This window comes from Triturus cristatus, chromosome 2_1 (assembly GCF_964204655.1).
Source record: "Triturus cristatus chromosome 2_1, aTriCri1.1, whole genome shotgun sequence".
NCBI classification, from domain to species: Eukaryota; Metazoa; Chordata; class Amphibia; order Caudata; family Salamandridae; genus Triturus; species Triturus cristatus.
Window position 1 is genome coordinate 187,397,260 of NC_140581.1, and position 22,481 is coordinate 187,419,740.

Genomic DNA, 22,481 nt, shown 5'->3' on the forward strand with positions numbered 1-22,481 from the left:
AAAACAACTTTTCAATCAGCTATGTGGTAAGTCGTTTTTGACCAAAATTGACACACAATAATTAATGAATTGCACTTTGTGCTAAATTGGAAAAGAAGCTCAAGTTCCTAGTGCACCTTGGTGTATATAGAAATTTATTACTAGTGCTTGTTTATTTTGACAGGTATACTTTGAAAGCAAATGTGGAGTAACTGGAGCTCCCATCTATTGGACACTGTTTTGCAGATGTTCTATACATCATTAACATATGCCACATGTTCCTAGGCCAAATGCATGATTTGCTTAGTTGCATTTTATTGCTGTTTAGAAGCATGCTAAGTGGTAGGCTATAATAATCCTTGGAATGAAGCATGATCATTTAGGTAGACTAACGACCTGTACCAGCTTCCTTCTCCGATGCCAACGCAGGTCTCTGCAGACTCACATTGAGAGGAGAAACCAACCTGTGCCACCGTCAGCACAGTGCCAGCTCTCTACTCTCCATGTCTGTGTCGCAAGTGCGGCTTATGGCAGGGAGTGGGCATGATGGCATAGAGAGAGGTGCGATTGGGTGGCAGAAAGCAAGGTATTTTTATTTAAATCTTGAATTTGGGCAGGAGTGTGCTTTTTTCAGAGGATGGTGGGGGTGAGTGGCAGGAGGGCAGTTTTGTTTAAACATTCTGAGGGGGAGTCAATACTGTACATGGTTTCCGTAATACTCCTCTGCCCCTGTGAATATGTTGGTAGTAGTGGCAGATGATTGAAGGGAGGGGCAAACAATAGATGGCTACACTGTGAATAACAGAGAAGTTTTCACCTGGAGATTTTCAGAGGCATAACAGACAACTCAAACATCGCTCCTGCTGTCTGTTTAATGTCACTTAGAACCCTCAAAGTTAAAAATCCCCATTATTCACAGTTTTTCATCTATAATTTAATATGAGGTGTAAACATCAGATTTAGTCACTGCTATGATGTAGTAAAAGTAGGACTGTTCCTACCTCAAAGTAATTCCAAGATACTCTGAGAGGGCTCAGACAGTGTAGCACCGGCTCTCTGATCAATGGACAGCAGAGAGCACAGCTTCGGGCCGGGGGGGGGGGGGGAGGGGGGGGCTAAGGGGAGCACAGAGGGGTGGTGGTGGGGGTGTATGGCAGGAGGGCAGTTTTTTTTTTTCACTGTGACAAACTGGAGAGCTGTGTTTTCTATGATTCCTCATTAGCAGTTCATAACACCGGCAGATGATTCCAGGTGACATACATAACACAAAATTACAGAGGAGTAAAAAGAGAGCAAAAGGGGATATTTTTCACCTTGCGGTTCTGAGTGACATCACAGATAACTCGAGGTTTGCTCTTGTTGTCTATTAGCTGTCACTCAGAATCCCTCAGTAACAAAAAAAAAATATCTATATCTAAACTGCAGAACACGTTGAATTCAACAACATTTTGATGTGTGCAGCAGTTGCGGTTTAGTAAATCAATTATATTTGTGAACTGTAGTACTGGATGACAGAAATATATTAATTTGGATTTCTCATCATGGCTCTTTTAGACCATCATCCAATAAAGTTTAGAGGGTATCAAATCTACAATTCTCTCAAACCTTACTTTTGCAAGCATCTTAAATGTGTTAAATGATAAAGCAATTGGAGATGGTGGGAAAAAAGCTTCTAGTGTGCTCAAAATAATTAGAAATATAAAGCAAGCAAGCATTTATGGGAACTTAAAAATAAAGTTGCAAAGGTTTTATTTAATAGAAGTTTAGGAATACATCTTGTGGATTTACTTCAAGATTTGGGTAGCATGTATTTAACCAAATATTTGATGAAAAAAGAAAACAAAAGATTTAAACCCACATCCTAGTTAAAACTGGCAGAAAAAACACACATTAATTTTGAGTTAAAAAAAAATAAGTCTACAGTCATTAACATCTGCAGATCATGCAATCTGCAAATATTGGGAAGAAAAGCAAGCGTAATCGGAGAGCCATGCAAAACCCAAAGAACTCCCCAAAAAACTACAGCAGGTTTGTGGGTATTCACAAACAATTTGCATAGCATTTTGCACCCTGAGAGCATGTTACGTTTTTTTCAAGAGTGGGTGAAGGGGGATACCGCAACATTTCCCTTTCGAGAAAAACTGGTTACACAGTGTTTTCAATGTTAATACACAAATTGGCTCCTTTTACTCATGCTGATTTTCTGCCTCAATAAATCCGAATAAATAAAGTTAGTGAATGGAAATCTACGATTTTGGTAATTCACAGGCACAGACCTCTGGATTTTTGTGAACCCCAATCTCTCAGAAACCCATGCAAGTGATAGCTGTATATCTATGAGCATAGATTAAAACATTTTTGTTAACATTTAAAAATTGTGCGCATATAGTTTTAAAATTCGATTGGACAGTAATGTTTTCTGTAAATGCATCCTATTATCAGTGTTGTTAATTTTATTTTTGTACAGCGCAAATAGGGCAAGAGTGTTAGAAGCCTTTAAAAAAACTTTTTAAAAAATGGTTAAAGAAATCATCACATTGCAAATAGGGGTCATAAAAACTCAAAAAATGTGGAACAACAAATGTACAGAATATTTGAACAAGCAGTGAAAACACAACACAGAGTTACACAAATATGCAACATCCACAGAGGTTACATAACTAACTACAAGGGATGTCTCAAATATCAATCAAGGTTTAAATAGGCAGATACATAAACACTGGTATTTATAACGGGGCATGGGTAAGACCATGGGTAAGCAGAACAAAGGAATACTGTAAACAAGAGTGGACAGCAAGCATGGTCAGTGAAAGGGTACTGAGGAAAAGCAGCCTGGATTGGTCGCAGAGTTAGATTTGTGGGATTAGAACAGCTTTAGGGGTGAATATTAGTGAAACGGTGGGTCAATATCAGTGGCCTTCAATTTCTTTTAATGCCGCCCCAACTCCCCCTTTTGTGAAAAAAAAATCTATGTGGCACTCCAGAATAGAAATCATACTTTTTCACAATTATTCTATACAATTGGCAGCTTTATACATATTTATCAATTGAAGCATTACAGTTATATTAATTTAGCCCGATAAAATGCAATCATATACATGACTGCCAACAAGGTCTCCTTAAAGTGTGATATTTTATCTAAATAGGAGGAGGGATTTTGAGGGTTATTTGGACCCCCTCCCGTCCCACTGGCACCTCCCCCCAGCCAGTACATGAGTAACAAAAGAAGATTTTAATGGCCCATTATAGAGAGGTTTACTGACACTCTATTTTTTCACTAAAAACACAATACTCTTTTCAACATGATGCTCCTCTTGGTCAGTGCCTAACGAACCCCTCCCCAACCCCGACATCAATTAATGCCCCTGGGGGGCCTGTCTCCCAGTTTGAAGACCTCTGGACTAGACTGCAAGCATCGCTCAAAAAGAGTCAGATGTTTTTCCTGGATACTGGGTGAGATGCAGTACTACGGGGGAAAGGAGGGAATATGTCTACCAAAAATAGCAGCAATGACCCATTTTGGTAGCCTTTACATAATAACCGCATAAAGACTATTTCTTAGGAAAAGGCAACAAATGTTTGCCAGATTATATTTGGTTTATGAATAATGTGCATTTTTCCCACAAATCCAGATACAATGGCCATATAAAATGTAAGCAAGACATTTCTAATCATGCTGTACTCATAAAACAAATGTCCACCCACTGAATAACCTGCAAAGTCCCTACTGCTCTGGCATATCAAAGAATAGCCAAAAGGTTTTTCTGACCATTGAAACAGATACAGACTTTGAAAACCCAGATTTTATTTGTCCTCTCATGCCTTCTTTGATGTTGCAATACAAAGTAAATCTGTGTAGCCTTAGGAATGGCCTGTAATGAAGTATCAGTGGAACTGCAAGAGTAGTGGGGCACCCATTGGGTACGAGATCAATGGGTCAGAAGACTGGCCAGAGCCCTTTGAGTGCTCTATGCAAAGCCTAATCAACTCCAAAGCACTTCACAATTTTCGAAGAACTGCCACCTTCCTCGCATCGAAAGCAACACATCGAAATGTGCTGATCCTGCAAAGGGGGGAAAAGTACTACTGGTCTTAAGTTTTTGCACCAACTGAATGTACTCGCATCCATGTGAATCTACATCCAGTGCTACTTACCAGTCTCCATTTTCATCTTCCAGGAGATACTGTCCAGTTCCAATGTCATAAGGAACCATTACCTATGCCTGCACATACTGCAAACGATTCCTCAAAGAGGTTAGTGCAAAGCAACACCACTAAGGGCAGGAACAAACCAGGCGGTGGGTGCATAACAAGGTGACAAAAAGGTGACAAGTTCTATTAAGCACATGCTTTATGGCTACAGATGTGTGAGCCTGAAAGGACACATCATTGATTTTAGCAACTGAAGTTGTGCTCATTCACCCCAAAGGTATGTGTATATGTGGATGCATGCAGCACAATTATAGCTACAAAGCAACAGAGTACTTTTCATTGTTAAGGGATACATTACAGAAGCAGACAGGGTGACATTTGGGCAGAGAAGGGAGGACAAGAGGTTGAGAGGTGGTAGCAGAGGGCTTTATGAGTTAAGAAAAGGACATATGTATAGGAATTGTCAAAAACTGAAATATTCTATCAATGCAAACCATTTTAAAGACCCAAACATCTATCGTGATATACTATTAATCACAGACCCAACTTGGGCCACCAATGCACTGCAAAGCCTCTTCTAGAAAACGCAGTAATTGGAAAATGATGCCCTCATTCTCATTACGATCTGCTAAGAAAGTTACAGTCAGGCTTTCGCCTCCTCTTAGGGCCCGAAACAACGCTACAGAACATAACAGAAAAGCTACTTGCAGCTCGTGAAAAAAGCTACTGTGCACTTTGATACCCTATATCATATAATTCAAAGTTCAAGGATCTGGCAACCTATGCTGGTATAGGAGGTAAACATCCTTCTTGGTCAGTCACAGCCATCATATCTTATCACATACCAGCATCTTTACTTGTGGAGCCCCTCAAAGATGCTCTTTCTTACCAGGTCTCTTCAATGTCCACATGGCCCCACTGACTCACATACAGGATGCCCCTGACAACAGATATAACTTATGTCATTGCCATACATATCTAGTGTAATTTGAGGAGGGATCTGTGCAAAGCCATGCAATAGCCCCTCCAGTAGCCAACCCAATATCTAATGAAAGATCAGTGGCTTTACTTTAACTGTCAAAAGCCAGCAATGATGCTTGTGGGCCTGGTTGACAAATCATCGTTTGCAAGACCAGAATCCGTGGCCCATGTCTAAAGCCAGTTTATTTGGTATTCAAAGTCTGTGTCTTGCTTGACAACAATCTCTCCTTCATTCCTGCAAGCACATTTCACTAACTAGGTCTCCTTTGAGGTGTCCTGCCCTTGAGGTTCTTGTGGGGGGAGGCAGGACATACTGAACAGGCAAGTGAAAGCCACAGGAGCAAGAAGAGAATGGGGGTAACACGACCAGAACATCTGCAACAAGATACCAATGAATCCTGCTGTTTCGCATATCAAACCTCACAGTGGGTGAAGATGCACATTAGGTATAACAACTTCTTTGACATATTATTCTTTGATGAATGGTTTTATTTCTGGCAATAGTCTTAGTTGAAATTGCAAAATCATAGTCATGTTGTTTATGTAGGTTTGGGGCTTTAATCTTTTGTCAAGAGCGGGGCCAAGAGGTTTTGTATAGTCAATGATCTCTGGTTTACTACCAAGAATAATGAAATAATCAAGCCAAGATAGAAAGAGAATGCTCACTTGGGGTGTAAGGCTATGAGAAATTCTTTTGTAAGTGTGTTATATTTTAGGTAGTATTTTGTCATCCAGCTCTGGGTGCACTGAAGAGTCCTTGCTGGATGTATGTATGATTCTGTGAACAGATACTGATGAATATAATCAGCATATTAAAGGTGTCATATGACCAGGTTTCCGAGACACTTGCTAAGGGGTTTCAAGATATAGGCAGAAAAGAATAGGGACAAGAATAGATCCTTGGGGGAAGCGAGACGTGCACGGTGCATGAGAGAGAATAAGCTTAACTTGTTGTAAGTGGTTGGTAACATAGAAGGTGGAAACATGGTTTCAAAACTATTTTATTGTTTATGTGTTGAATGCCACCGACCTGTCAAGGAGCATTAGCATTTTTTAGAAGGTAAACAATGGTTCCGTTGGGTGAAAGAATTACTTTACATGTTAGGCATAGTCAAGCGTTATTCAAGAAATGTACAGTATTCTACTGTAAGCAACACACAAGACAGTTCTTTATGCAAATTCTTTATATATAAATTTCGTCATTCATATATGTATGCAATGATATTTCATGGCAGGCCGTCAAGCAATAGTGTGATGATACAAGTGACACAGTGAAAAAGTGCTCGTCCACACATTGAATAGAATTGATTTTCTCTCTAACTAAGGTGAGTCTTCTGCCACCCTTAGTATCCTTTGTCCCTTTACTCATGTCAACACACCTGACCGAGTTCCTTTTGTCACTAACAGGCCGTCACCCTCTTTCCAAGTCCTGATGAAGACCCGCACTGACCTTTCAAGAGTGCAGTATTAGGGTTGAAACGTCGACTATTTTGTGGACCTTTACATAGGATCTGCGCCAAAAAGGAACTCTTCCATTACGCAGCGTTACTATAGAACCTTCTGGCCACTTTCGAATATTTTCGATTTTAAACAACTGTATATATCACGCACATTGTCACCGAGCACTTTTTCACTGTGTCACTTGTATCATCACACTATTGCTTGACGGCCTGCCATGAAATATCATTGCATACATATATGAATGACGAAATTTATATATAAAGAATTTGCATAAAGAACTGTCTTGTGTGTTGCTTACAGTAGAATACTGTACATTTCTTGAATAACGCTTGACTATGCCTAACATGTAAAGTAATTCTTTCACCCAACGGAACCATTGTTTACCTTATAAACGTACTGCCCAGGTTCTGAGGGATACTGGGTTACCCCATTATTTGTTAAATTAAGGAGCATTAGCAGGCATAAGCCACCAGTGTATATGATCCATTATGTGTGGCATTGCTGTCTTAATACTGCATCTAGGTTTAAAACAAGACAGTAGGTCACGCAGAAGAAAGAAGTTATTGATATATTGCTTAAGCTGGTAAGACAAGCAACTCTCCAACAGCTAAGAATGGAATGCAGATACTTGATTGACATTATTAAGGACTTCAAGATGTGTTAGGGGTTCCTCAGCAAAAAGAAGACGACTAATTTTGAGGCGATCTAGAAACCCACCTTGAGCTAGAAACAATGTAAACTAAATTTTCTCAGAAAGGGGATTAGTTGGAAAATTGCATGTTAGCTACAATACTAATCTGTTCGTTCTGGTACCTTTTTAGAAATATTGCCACTTGTTCTGCAATCTGCTGTCTTTAGGAATGTGAGAGTTTAAATGAAAAGCTTCATGAAAAGATCAGAATTTAAATTTTCCCATTGAAATATTTTGCATGTTCCTCACACTGAGCACCTTTACATCACAGTGAAAGGGAAGGCTGGTTGGTGACCAGAACAAAGAGTTTTTTTGTTGTTCTGTCAATTTCATTGTGAGCTTGCAATAAATGGTAGAATTACTTATTTAGATGTTTGATCTTCATTTGGCTGTTCCAAACCCTACTGTGCTGAAAACATTTTTTATTAAGGATTAAAGACTGTTTACAATGATGTTCACTATATCTTAATATTGGATTGTGATGAACAAATCTACTGATTGGTTTGATAAGAATGGAAGCACTCAGCATTGTTACAGTCAATGTTTTTGGTGTCAAGGACCAACGTCAGCACATTTTTAGGTAGGCCAATCTTCACACTTTTAACAGAGCACAAAGCGTGAAAATGAAATACATGGTGTGATCAATCCGCTGGAATCCCTTCTTCAGTTTGGAGACTATCTTTTTGGAAATGAGGAAAATTAGGGTGGACAAATTTGGATAAGTATTATACCAAGTAACTGTACAGTAAATAAAGACATGATCTGTGTGACTACGCACAAACAAAAAGCACTTTGATGGGAGCTTCCTACCCTTTTACATTTTTGATATTTTGTTCATTAATTAATTTGTATGTGATATCTATGATGTGGTCCGTTTGTGGAAAAGCTTTGTATGTGACATTTTCATGATGGCATGGTAATACAAACAAGTTGACTGAATTCCTTAAGTAGATTCATTCCCTCTCCCCTGATCTTCACACATAGTCACTGTAAATGTATATAGATTTTACTACATGTGCAGTAGATGGATTATTAAGTGCTAAACTATTTCGTAAACCCAAAGAGCAAACCACATTACTCCACTACATTGTGTGTCAACCCAAGGCACTGAAAGATGGCCTGCCTTTTGGTCAAATTCTTAAGATTCAGGTGTAAGTGTGAAACTGACTATTTTAGGAGGCCAGAATCATCAGTACCAAACTAGTGGTGAGATGATACCCTAGAAAACTGGTAAATAGATCCATGAAGAGGGCTTAGTATTCGCTAAAAGAATAACTCTTACTACCTTGGACAAAAAAAGGAAACTGATCGTATGGTATGCGTGGCCACGCTTTACAACAAGTGTAATATAGAGACTAAGATCATAAAAAAAGAATTGGCCTCTGATCTCCTCCTTTGGACCTATAAACTAATTGCAAATGGTCTATTTTTGGAAAGGGAAACATTTACGTGGCCATTTGGTCCACACCAACATACCATCTCCAATGAAACATTAGATATTGATTGGTACTTACTTTGGACAAGACTGCATTGTTTGGCACTTTCGATGTGTAAGTTGTTTTGAGTGCAAATATACAAAAAAGTATAAGAAGTTCTCAAATGGTGGTGTTACACATACCCTTATGGACTTCTCTTACTGCAATTCTAATAATGTTGTCTATGCTATCTGGTGTCAATGCCAATCGGTCTACATGGGGCAACAACACAAAAGATGAAAACGCCTCACGAATACACAATACATACCTGACATGTTACACTAGCATCATGCAGTGCAGTGTGTCGGATAATGGAGCTTTAGGGCTTATCACATGCCCTCTTCCGTATCAGAAGCTGGAATAGAGAAAAAAAGTATACCCCGGAACCTTCAATCCTATTCCAGCTTCTGATTGGGTGGAAGCTTGTGGGTCTGCCTGTGGCTGCTGGAGACATACGGGGGATTTGGAAATCATAGTCCTGCCACAGGTAGGTTTTTCCGTTTAAAAGTTTGCGTGCTGGGAGTGCATGTATGTGTGAATGTTTTGGTGTGCATGCCTGCTACTGTGTGTGTATGCATATCAGCTTGTCTGCGATCTGAAATAAAGGCCCGGGGTTGGCAATGCCTGAGGCAATGTGCTGAATAGTGCTTTTGGGCCCTACCACTTTCATGATCCACCAGCCAACTGGTTCAATGGTTTTAGGCACAGTTAAAAAGGTTTTGATGCTATGTGCTAAAATTCAGAAGAACAAAAGATTTTGATTTTAAGAAGCCAGTTCCAGAGCCATGAGTGAGCTGATACGTCAGACGGGGAGACTTAAAAAAAACACGTCTGGTAATGGTAAGCCTAATCAGATGATTGGAGATCTGAGCACGGCATTCAGTCCCAAAACTAAGGAGACTACACAGTTTGGGCTCTTCTGGAGCTAATTTAAAGGACAATGCAAAAAGAACAATTGATGGACAGAATGCTGATGCTAATTTAGAGGAAAATTTGGTAGGCTCAGGCATACATTTGCCACAGTCCGTCCAATATGATTTTGCCAATGTCTGCATTAGAAGATTACATGATATTCTCAACTACCCTTTTCTGACAGAAAGATGGGTTTTTAGGAGGTAAAATCATGTGACATGCAATTCATTAACTGATAAAAATAGGCCTCATCTTCCTTAGCATCATCACCTTCAAAGGTACAAAAATAAAACAATAAAATGTTAATTCATGACATATGAAAAATGATGAGTTCTATCATAGCTCAACGCAAGATTTCTCTACCATTCCAACAGCTCAAATACATGTACTGTAAAAACGGTTCTAATGAATACTACACCATTTGTATTTGTAAATATTATTTCTTCTTATAAACTGAATGTACAAGTTGCAACCAAATATAAAAAGTATTACATATATTTGTGTTTATTTTTGCAGCGCAACACATGCCAAGACTTAACCTACGCTGAAGGTGACATCTATATGAATAAAATAATAAAACAAAAATGGCAATCAAACTAAAATTACAATTAGAAACAGACATCAAAACAGATAAAGCATTCCGGATGAACAAAAATTATAGCAAGTTATCCCTGATTGAAATGGTATCTCTTCAGCTATTATTTTAAGCCACAGAAAAAAATAACAGAACAAAGCAAACCAGACATCTAATTCCACAACAAGTAGCTTAGTGTGGCGCCACCCAGGAACAACACTTTCTGGGTCTGATACAGAACACAAGCATCACTGCTTTAAGTAATGCTGGGCCAATCCAAGTATCGCTTTATTTATTTAGTGTTTTATATAACACGAACGTGACCCGAAAGGGTGTCAGAGCGCTTAACAGAGAAATAAGGATTCCTATTGCGACAGTAGCAAGCATCAAAAACGTACAAATGAAACACAATATAAAACAATATACACAAACAGTGGCAGTAAGAGATTTCTGTGCTTATAAAGTATCTTAGACTGTCCGATAATGTAAAAATATAAATGTCCTTTTAACCATCGAAGGACTCATAGTTCAAAGTTTAGCTGAGTGCTCGCCTCAGTGGCATACCGAGCAGAGGCACCTGGACAAGATTGTTTAGATCCTCAGAGTGCTTCGTTCCGGGAGTCATAGAGGGTTCTTCTGAGTTGTAAAACCGATGGAGACGGATGAAGAGTCAAAGGACAGATGCAAGGCAAATGATAGTGTAGAGTTAAGGAAGGAATTTACCCATTAGGAAGGTCTTTGCCCCCTCCTTGAATTTTGAATGGGATGGTATTCTTCTAATGTTTGGCGGTAGCGAGTTCCAGATTCTGGGTGTGGCACCTAAGAAAGCTCTGTGGTAAGTTTTCTTCTTTTGGAAGAATGGAGGTTTCAGCATAAGATCTTTTACGCCCTGGGAGTTCCGGCCTCCACCAGATATCATCACTTTCTGAGCTAGATATGCCAGTGTTTTTGAGTGAAGCGCCTTATGATCGATGTAGGCCAGTTTGAGTTGTACTCTGGCTTCATATGGAAGCCAGTTCAGAGATTTTAAGTGCGGAGAGATGTGATCACATTTTCTGGATCCATGAGTCTTGCAGCTGCATTGAGACAGGCTTTTAGCGGAGCTGTTGAGATCTTGGGCAGGCCAGATAGAGTTGAACATCTTAATTCTTTGCTTTCCAGATAATGCAGAGAACTTCTAATTTGATCTCACTGGCCAGCTAGGATCTTTGAAATATGGTCAGACTTTTTCAGTCTGAACACTATACTACTAGCTCTATTTTTAACAGACTGCGACTACATCATGTTTAAGGCTACACTACCAGGTGTATAGCAGATTTCTGATTCGTTTTACAAGTTATGTGTTTCCCAGGCACAAGAGGTAGTGGTCAACAAACAAAGGTCATGCCTAACATTTGAAATTCTTGGAGTAATTCTTGGAAGGGACAGGGTGGAAAAAATGTTATTCCTTTGCTGTGACATCAAATGGGTTGAATATGTTGCTTAGAACTGTACTTCAGTTTTACTCTATCACTTTTAAGTGACTGAAAATCATGAGGCTACAGGTTTGAGCAATATGGAATTTCTCTTTTACTGCAATTGCTTTGGCCCTGCCATTGTTCTGTGCAAATCATAAGTCAAACATATTTGTCGTCTACTCCCTGGTTTAATTTAACCATTAACACCTCTCAAAAAATATTTCCAAAATCTGCAGGATTAAAAAATATGTCCGTGGAAGCATGTCTACTCTGCGATTATTGGCACAATGTATAGAACTTGCTTCAGAACATCAATACTAGCATTTCACGTTCTATGTCTCGGCTACTGTCAGCTGTCTATTGACAAGACCTATTGTTTCCAAAACATTACAGATGTTCACAACTGGACTTTTTTTTTGTCTAACTTTCCTGCTCTTGATTCAGAGTCTTTTCTTTCTATTATTGTGTTTGTCCAGCCTAGGAGCATGTTGGTCCCAAAGTGTGATGATTGGATGATTCATCCTTTCACTGATGAGAGCACGCCTTGGAGGGATTATTTTTCTCCCTCTCTCACCCTACTTTGCTTACTCCCTCTCCCCCCTTCCCCTTCGTGGGAACGCCCTCTCCTTCTTGCCCTTCTGCCCCTTTTAACTTTTTTGCACGTTTTGTCCCCTGCTATGCTATTGGCCTGTGACCATATTAAAATAGTTTTGGTCATTCCAAGATGGCCACCCAAATGTGTGCATGCGCACACATGCGGAATAGGGCACATATGAATAGTTTTGTTTTATTTTAATGAATACCATTCAAGAATGGCCTACACAGATGTAGACACATCCACATTGACCATCTATGAAAAGGACTTAACCTAAATGCTTTCAAAGATGGCTGCTGCGGTTGCACGTACATCCACAGCAGATACATTTTAGCGGCATTTGTTAAAACATTACAAATGCATTGAAAGATGGCTGCCATAGATGTGAGCACATATGCATCGCCACTGTCGTTCAAAGATATCCACCAGCAGCTGCAGCATTCAGCTATTTTTGGCTGATCATGTGCACCACTTTTGCAAGAAGGGTAAATTATTTCAGCCATGTATCAGTCCTCAGAAATGCTAAGCAAGCACAAATTTGTGAACAAGTGAAAAAACGACATACTAATGGCACCGTTAGGAAGTACTGGAATGTCATTATATATGACATCTGCCCTTAGGCATATGCTATTTTTCAGGCTGTGTAAACTAAGCTCTAAACCTCCAATAGTATTCCCTGTAAGTTCCTTTCAATTGAGAGGAAGATCTGAATGTGGGAATCTGTTAAACATACTAAAATGTAATGTATTGCCTCAGCTTCAAAAACGACGTAATTGAGATGGTTCCTTTCGCTTTCCATCGGTGCAATAATTTCACGAATATTTGATTCATATTCAGCAAGTTCTAGCACAGACATCCCTGAGGAGAAATCTAACCTCTTCCTCAAAGGGTTTTCAGCTTGGGTTAGGCCCAACATTTTCAATGCTTCCATTTACCTGATGATTCTCTGAGCAGCATACTGGTGGAGCGAGCGGAACTGGGCCGACATGTTTGCCAAGGCTGCCAAGCAGTTTGTGTGAAGGTATTTATCCTAAAGTAAAACAAAAACAGGTCAAACTAGGTTTTTAAAGGAACGTTCAAAGCAACTAAGAATGCATGCAGACTATAGGATACAATTTACAAAATGCTAATGCTTTTATATTATGCATAATATATTAAAGAGACATGCATCTTAGGACGTGTCATATATTGCTGTGTTTTTGCCATAAATGAGGACACCCCATCAGATCAGGCCGAAAATTAAACTAATGAGTATATAAAAAAAAAAAAAGGTGTCCGACAGGCAAGAAACCCATAACCTGAATAATGAAGTATGCAATTTAATCGCAAACCTAGAAAGAAATCGCAGCTTAAATACTGAAGGTCTGGATATAAGCAGTTGTTCAATTGTGCACCATCTATCTCTGGCAGTTTAGGCTAATGTCTACCACCTGATTTTTTTATTAAATAGGAGAACTTTGAAATACAAATAAAATCCCTCCCCAACACCATTAATGACCCTGAGACCTATGCCTACCTTACTGGTACTCCCGAGAGGATAATAACCTTTGAGTAATCCTGGTGTACACAGGATTCAGCAGCTCGGCCTTTGAAGTAGGGGCCACTGTTCTCTCTGACCTCATCTCGACTGCGGCAAGCAGACAGGAAAGTAGGCGGGTCTAGATGCGGGGCGCTCAGGCACCTCCCTTCCAGATACCCTCAAATCTAGGGATTCTGGCACATCATATTCTGCACTTATCAGTAGGTCTCACCATAAAGGTGCATCTGCATTGAATACTAAATGTAAAACATCCAATTTAAATCCATGTGCATTACAAACTGTGCTATTCCTATGTTCTGCCTGAGCTAAAAGCAATCCGTGAAAATACTCTTCAGGCAAGCGACTACTTCCAACCCGTATTTTAGGATACTCTATACAGTAAGTAAAGCTTTTTCAGCTAAGAGGAATAACTACTAGTCTCAAAGTCCTATTTTCTTCCACCAAATCAGACAGGCTTCTTCGAACTTGACCAACACAAGTCAGTACACTGATCGGATCCCAGGGATTGTGTGTTGGCTAGGTGTCCTCTCCAAGTCCAGTCTATAGTGTCTCTGTTTTTTTTTCTTTTGCTTACTTCAAGAATCAAGAAAGTCCTTCATACAGAACGTTATCAACCAGCAACTCTGAAGTACAGAGCAGCCTGCACAGCCAACGCTCCGTCACACGGTTAGTGGTGTAGGGCAGTTCATCGCCATGGTAACGAGGATCTAATTCTATACTATCAGTTTCACAATGAAGCTGCCACTCTTTGGTACACAGTTGCATTCCACATAGAATGTTATAGTTTGGCCCTGAACCAATTTTATGCCTAAAAGCACACTGACCCAATAACAGATTTTGAGTATGTATTCTCTTTTTTGAGAAATGTAATATTTTAACTTTTCATTCATGTAAATTAATGAGGAAACATAAATGCCTTTGGGTAAAGAGAACATCCTGGTCAGGTTGTCTGCAGCTCTGTCCAATTTAAGTGACGAAGGAGGGATTCATCAGGTGGGGATGTCCAGGGCTTCATTGCTTCTGCCACGCAGATGAAAACTGCCATCCTTACCAATGCAGACCTTTATTCAGCTCCCCTCTTGGCTCCTCTATGATTATCATCACCAACAGTTTGCTGTAGTTCCAGCTCATGGTGGCCCCAGGAGATACTAAAATATTCTGGAGATGTGCTGGCTTACAAGAAGAAAAGAGGCCCGGAGGACGCCTTCCTACTGTAAAACCCGTCCACTATTAGGATGCTTATTTTAAGCGGGGTGCAAGATTTTAGTTACAATAAAGTAAACCCTACAGAATTACATAAATCATGCTGTAGGAAAACAGTTAGTAAGGAGTGTGTGAACTAGTAGAGTAATGGATAAGGAATCCCTATCGGCAGCAAACCGGGTCCATTCTTTAAGAAGCCATGCAGAGCCCACTTTTCCTCTACGGCTTGAAGAAGAAAAGAAGGTCCATACTGCTGCTTAGGGCAAACTGCTCTGCCTGTGAGAGGAAAACAGGAAGAGGTCTCCCAACATCTGGCTTGAACTCCTGATGCCAGACATGCTCAAACAACTAAAAGACAAGTTCTTGTTTGATCCTGATGACAGAAGGCTCTGGGATTACAGAGAATGTGGTTTGATGTTTGGGGCAGAGGGACATATATGCCTCATAAATGCCTGAGTGCTTGTTGTTGAACGGTCCTGTATCTGACTGAGTAGCAGATCAGTTAGAAGGATACACAATCAACTGGTGTGTTAGTACAGAAATCTTTACCAGTTAGGCGGGAAGTTTTAGTTTACCATGAATCTCGGTTGGAAGTTTTTTCCAAAGCCCAAAACTGTACCACTGTAACATTAAGTAGACCCGTTTACCTAACATTCTTGCAGGGTTCAAGCTGTGCCCCAACTCACATCACGTCTGTGGACTATCTCTTTTACAGACCAATAATCAGATTCTCTGCATCCATTGTGAGTTGAAGTCTGTCCCCGACATGAAAAAGGATGCCACCCTCTAGGCAATAATAAACATATGGGAAGGAAGGTGACAGCGCAGATCTAGCACAGTGGACAGTCTGAAGTTCGGAAAGGTCATTAGAATAATGAATGTTTAAAAGAAGAGAAAAGAAAGAAATACATGAATATGCAGGAGACTTTGGATAGCCATAGCTGTTTATACTTCTTGTAGGAAAGTACCCCTTTTAGACATGGTCAGCTCCCTTTTTTGTCTGGTATCTGACGTAATTTCAACAGGAAGTGCAATGGGTTCCTGCTAACAAGGTTCCCAGTGCCAGATCTCTTTCCCTAAACTGTACAATAGTTTCCCCAATTGGCCATACCATTTGCAACTCTGTAAGTTCCTAGTAAATGGGACCTCAAGTACGAAGGGCATGGGTACTAAAGAGGGTCCCTAAGGGTTGCAGCATGTATTGTGCTACCCAAAAGGACCCCTCACCTAACTCATACAGATTGCATTGCAGGCTGCATGTCTTGGTGCAGCTAAAAGTGAAAACACAACATGGCACACATCCCTATGTGCCATGCCGGCAGACAGATCATGCAGTATAGGTAAGCCACCCTTCAGGGACCAAACCAGCATCTCCTGTGGGGTAGTGTAGCTACTTCCCTGCACCCTGGAGGCACCCAAGAAGAACTGTGAGGACTCCGGCCTGCGAAAACCTGACACCAGAAAGCACAACTGCACCCATGCCCCTTCAGAACAAATTGTAGAGTTTTCTTGAAAGACCTCAGAAAAGCAAAACAGAACCCCGCCACTGAGAAGATATGATGGGCAGAGGAAAGAGTGTTATAGAACTTCATTCCTAGATTTTTTGCTATTATGGCGGCCGGGGGGTCCCTGAGTTCCTCCAGCCAATGGGCATTAGACCAATTGGTGGCAGAATGAGCAAAATGCAGGCTCTCCATTTTAGATGTGATGCATTTTAGATAGTTCCTGTTCATCCATCCTACCACTTCCAACAGACATTTTTAAAATAAGGCTGACTCAGTCAGAGGCTCCTTACCAAAGGAGAAGATAAACTTTGTGTTTTCAGCATAGGAAATCACTTTGATGCCAAATGTTTCACTAATAAGGAATAATATACAAATTAAACAAGTTAGGGCTCAACGAGGAGCCCTAGGGACTCCTTTGTATTCTGTTGTATAAAAACAATTGGATCCAGCTCAAGGCTGAACATCTAATCCCCATATTGGCGAGTCTGGATAGTAGAAGCTGATGAGAGATAGGTTCTAAATCCGCCAACAAATCCAATAGGATGAGAGTGGCCATCTGACCCTGATCTAAACTGTAACTGATTTCCTCCGATACGTCCAGGGGGGCCGTCTTGGTACTATGTTTGCAGCAAAAGCCAGAGTGTGATGGATGAAGCAAATTGTTTTCTTCCAAATACCTACTCAATTGGCGATTTACAAGTTTTTTCCAACAACCGTAGCTGCCGGCAACAGAGAGATAGGGTGGAAATTTTCCATTTTCGGATGATCTGCAGACATTTTTTTTAACTAAAGGAATCACTGCTGCCTATTTCCAGCATTCAGCAACACAACCAGAGGCAAGTGAGGAATTCAAAATATGGTTCAAAACAGAATTAATCACCTCAACAGCATGAGAACCTCCGTTTCCCTGCCTCTCTAAAGGTGATGTGGAACAACAAAATGTATAATTTCAGGGACCTTGCTGAAGTCAGTTCCCTGATCGACCAGATATACCAATCGGTTACATCTCTTATTTTGGGTAGCATTCATAGGTCTCTCAGGTCACCTTATATACACCTACAGTCTTATGATAGATTTAGGTAGGCCTGATAAGCCAATACTTTTGAAAGTTTTATCATGGAGTCACATTTGTACAAAGAGGAGTGGGCAAAGATACTTAAAAACAAGAAATTGGTAGAACACTGTATATGTACTACCCAGTCGTGCTCAATAAAAGGAGTTGCCCTTATATTTAAAAAAAACACCCAAGCAATACTTGAAGATAGTGTAGTAGATGCGCTTGGAAGGTGGGCAATTGCCAGGGCCAAAATCAACAGTCTCTGGCTGACTTTTGTGGGCTATTACGGCCCCAATTTAGATGACCTGGCCCCATTGCACACTTTACTTCTTAAATTAATTGACATTAAAGACCCTATCATAATAGGTGGTGATTTTAATGTAGTTCTGGATCCAAGGCAGGACTCAACTTCTAAAGGAGCAGCGTCGATAACTCAAACAAGCATTGGCATAGCCAATAGGTCTCGCCTTTGGGACCGTATAAGTGTTTAGCCATGCAACAGTTGATGCTGTTGCACCAAGGATATTGTGCTGCCTAACTAAATACTTATAAGGTCCCAAAGACAAGACCTATTGGCTATGCCAATGCTTGTTTATGTGGGTCACTATCATGCCCATGAAATGAACATGATGCTACTAACTGTTGATGGTTGTGGAATTATAGTAGTGGGGAACATGTTTTTTTACCTGAACCACAGTGGCGCCTCGAGTTTACAAATGGGTAAATGGATGAGTGAATAAATTTACTGTTGGTAAGATGAACAGATGACTGTGAAAAACAAAGAATGGCAAAGTGAGTGCATGAACTGATAAAAGACTAATGCATGAAAGTGAATTTGCGGGTGAATGGGCAAGATGATGAATTCAAGCATTCTATCCATCATTTTTTTTAATAATTCTTAAAGAGATTGGAGGTTTTTTTAAACTTATCAAACATGCTGGGCACATGGCACTGTATTTCATTATATTGTACTGTTAGATACTTAATGAGTGTAAGTCCTCAGAGCACAGAGTGAGTGCCTCAGTCCTGGGAGAGCAAGATGTGTTCCTTAATCAGCCTTGCATTTCGTCAACAAGTACAGCTTTCTAACTACAAGGATTTTTTGAATCAATTTTACACTTCTAGGTATGCTTTGACAGTAATATATTTTTCACATTTTTATTGTATTTCTAATGTGAGAACAAAGGCAGAACTTGAGACTAAAAAGTGCCTTGTTGGTGATCTTGCAACCTCATCCACTAAACTCTGAAAGTATGATAAACCATCCCAGTGAAACACCCACCTTACTGAGGTTGTAATGAAGGTTTTTTTTAGCACACTCACTACCTGAAGTAAGCGCTATGCTGGTTTCCAGGCAATCCCACTGTTGCAGTGGCCTCCCCTCTGGAGTAAGTGGCAGTAGCTTGTTTCAGAACAATATCTGTGCAGAATACGGTTTAAAATTGGTGTCCCAGTACCCGAGATACTATTTCATTACAATGGAACAACCGCACCATAACTCCAAGGTCGCGATAGGAAGAAGCTTACTTTTGAAATGTACCCTGTCAAGTGTTTTATTTATTAAGGTTCAGGACACGGGGGCAATGTCAACTGTTTAAAAGTATCTTGTTGCCAGCTACATGAAGTTTTCTTTGCCCAAAAAGGCCATTTCATGATTGGTCAAGCACACAATAGCACTTTACATGTACCTGGCGTACCACGCGGTCATGTAAGTACCATGCCTCTTGTGAAGGGTTCGTGCGTATTCTTATCAAGCCCAGCCCCGCCCCTTAAGGGGCGAGGATGCGGTCTAACGGCCAGCGCTGCAGACTTGGGATCTGGGAAAACGGGTTCGAGTCTCGGGCGTCGGTTCAATATCCTGTGTTTCGGGGCAAATCACTTAATGTGCCCGTGCCAAACAAAAATGTTGTGATGTAACTGCTGCTCTGCTCATCTAAAGCGCTCCAATACCTCCTGGCCGAGTTCGTGCTATATAAAACTGCAAAAAATAAATACCACTTTGAGACGGGTGAGGAGTGGAGAGATGCAGAGAGCGCGTGGAGGTCCGAGAGGGAGCAGTAGAGAGTAGAAAGTAGAAGAAGAAAGATTACAACAAAAATGCTAACGGGGTTGTTTTCTGGACTCTCTCATCTAAACAGGAATAGCGCTCCTCTCCGCACACTCCATTTGTTACAAAAAAAAGCTAACTTCCCTGAGTGCGGGGTTGTTAAGACTCAGTGCTGAAACATTAACTACGGAAATGCTGTTGTGAAACGGGTTACAATTCTTCCTCGAGCTCCTGGGGCTTGTTGGGAAGACAGCAGCAAAGCTGCTTCCTCTTCCTGCAGACTTTGAAGGAAACAGGCTAAATATAATGAGGCTGTCCGAAGGCATGCAGTCTGCACAGTGCAGATGATGTCTCGGGCGGTCCGGAGGCCCCAGGTTTGTCCTGAAAAAAATTGGATTAACCCTGCCTTGAGGCGAGAGAAATGAACCCATCTCGGTATCTGCAGCCTGCGCTCTGGAAGTCCTCACTCTGATTGGGTTTCTGTCATTGTGAATGCCACGAAGGCTTGCCTGTATTACTACAGATAATGAGGGACTCACGGGCTCCAGTCCTGATACCCGGGCCTCGGCCGCCTTATCAGTCCAATACGAAATGACGCTGCTACGAAGAACCAAGCACCATAAAAGGGCTCCCCAGTCTTTACTTAACAGCAGGGTGGCAGAGTGCCCCTACGCAACTATTGGAATGAACTATTTCGCAGGGGAGGGGTGCGTGCCACAGATGTCACCCAGAAGTGGAGCGATCCACCCCTTTATACTCGACCTCCTAACTACGATTTTAGGACTACAAACATTTATACACGAGGTACACTTTGAATTTCGTGTGTACTTTGGCATGGTGGGGTGGATAAGGTTGAGCAGCCGGTGATGTACACAGGGTCGGGGTGAGAGAAAAACAAGCGTGCGTGCCTCGCGGAGAAAGTAAGAAAAAAAAGGAATGCAGCGTCCCGCGAGTGGTGCGCACAAGGGCGAGCACCAGGCCATCTGTTTGGCATTATCGCGCACGCGTCTGGGCACGATAAACAGATGGTGCCCGTGCAGGTAACCGCAAGCAAAAGGCCACACGCACGAGCGTTTGGTGAGCTTTTTGAAGCCCCCTTACTATAAGTCTCGCCAGAGCAGTGCATGCGCGCTGCGCTAGGCTCGACCTAAAAATGAGAACCGCCCTGAAACAGTTGATGACTGATATGGGGCTTCTAGATATTTGGAGAGTGATGGGACGTAAGGCCGGGACGTCAGGGGGTAACTTTACTTTTCACAATAAAAAGTGTGGTCACCGTTCTAGGATTGACTTCTTCCTGGTAGATTCGCATATTAGTAAGAACACAATTAAGGTCAGCCATGTCCAAGAGCATTTGACTGACCACTCTGCGATAGTATTGGAAATTTCCCTGGTGAAGAGACCCTTCACTCGTAGATGGGCTCTAAATCGCTTGTTGCTTTTGGAACCATTCGTAATTGAAAAGTTGAAAACAGTGACCGACGAGTTTTTTCTATTCAATGTAGACTCGGCACTCCCCCATACTGTCTGGGACACATAAAAAGCTTTCCTAAAGGGTATCTTAACTTCCTTGTCTACTGCTCAAAATAAAAAAGTAAGAGCAGACGTTAAAGCTCTTGAAGCTGTAATACATACAAATCAGATAGCGTTAGAACAAACACCTAATAACATACATTTTATACAAAAACTAACCACGGCGAAACAAGATCTTGCTGACTATCTGGAAGCAATCATTTTAAGGAAGTGGGATGCTAGAAAGTGGTCTCATCAGGAGTATGGGGAAGGGTGTAGTAAACTTCTTGCATGTAAAGGAAAAACGTATCAGTCTAGAAATTTAATAAAGGATCTCAGATGTTCGATCTCTGGTAATGTCATCACCGAAGATACAGGGATCGAGGATGCCTTTGCCCACTTCTTCCAAGGTCTTTATTCAGAGGACCAAACACTATCTGAAGAATTTATGGAGGAATTCCTTTCAGATTTGGTACTCCCCATGCTTCAGAACTCAGAAAAAGAGAACTTGAGCTGCCCTATTATTCTGGAGGAAGTCCTTCAAATCATTAGCTCCTGAAAAAAAGGGAAAGCCGCTGGCCCTGATTCCATTCATAACAAAATGTATTCCATCTTAAAAGAAGAGCTTGCCCCAGTCTTGCTCCAATTGTTTAATTCCGCCTTTATATCTGGCCAAGACCTCCCTTCATCCTGGGATGAAGCCATCATAACTATCCTTTTGAAACCGAATAACAACCCGAGATCTTGTGAGTCCTATAGGCCAATAGCCCATCTTAATCGTGACCACAAAATATATACCCAGATCTTAACCAAACGTCTGGATAAGGTGGCAGGAATAATAATACACCCTGACCAAAAAGGTTTATGAAGGGGAGGCAACTGTATGAATTAATACATGATTTAATAGAGGCAATTTACTTGGCAAGACAAAATGAAATCCCTTTAGCAGTAATGACCTGTGATGCTGCTAAAGCATTTGACAGGGTCAGTTGGCCTTTCCTATACAAAACGATCCAGCATTTAAATCTAGGGGAAACCTTTTTAGCAGCAATCAGGGACCTATATAAAAATCCATCGGCCAGGGTCCTTGTCAATGGAAACCTTACATGGTCAATAAAAATAGGTAGGGGGACTAGAAAGGGATGCCCTCTTTCCCCCCTCCTTTTCAACATATATATTGAACTACTGGCATGTAAATTAAGAGCTTGTCGAAATATACACCCCTTTACTTGTAATGGTTGGGAAAAGAAAATGGGGCTGTACGCGGACGACCTTATGGTTCCGACAGGGGACCTAGAGCAGTTACTTCCTGCGATATGGGAGCAGCTGGAGAGTTTTGG

General features: G+C 41.0%; 1 protein-coding gene across 2 annotated transcripts in view; it reads right to left on the minus strand.

The window, feature by feature from the left end:
* DYM (dymeclin) overlaps positions 1 to 22,481 on the minus strand; it is a 1,124,226-nt gene that overhangs the window by 387,763 nt on the left and 713,982 nt on the right. For both annotated transcript variants that reach the window (XR_014969672.1, XM_085629609.1), the window contains exon 13: positions 13,213 to 13,307. Coding sequence is in view for 1 of the 2 variants with exons in the window: in XM_085629609.1 (XP_085485735.1) it covers positions 13,213 to 13,307 (95 nt within the window). In the remaining variant the exon portion in view is untranslated. The remainder of the gene's footprint in view (positions 1 to 13,212; positions 13,308 to 22,481) is intronic.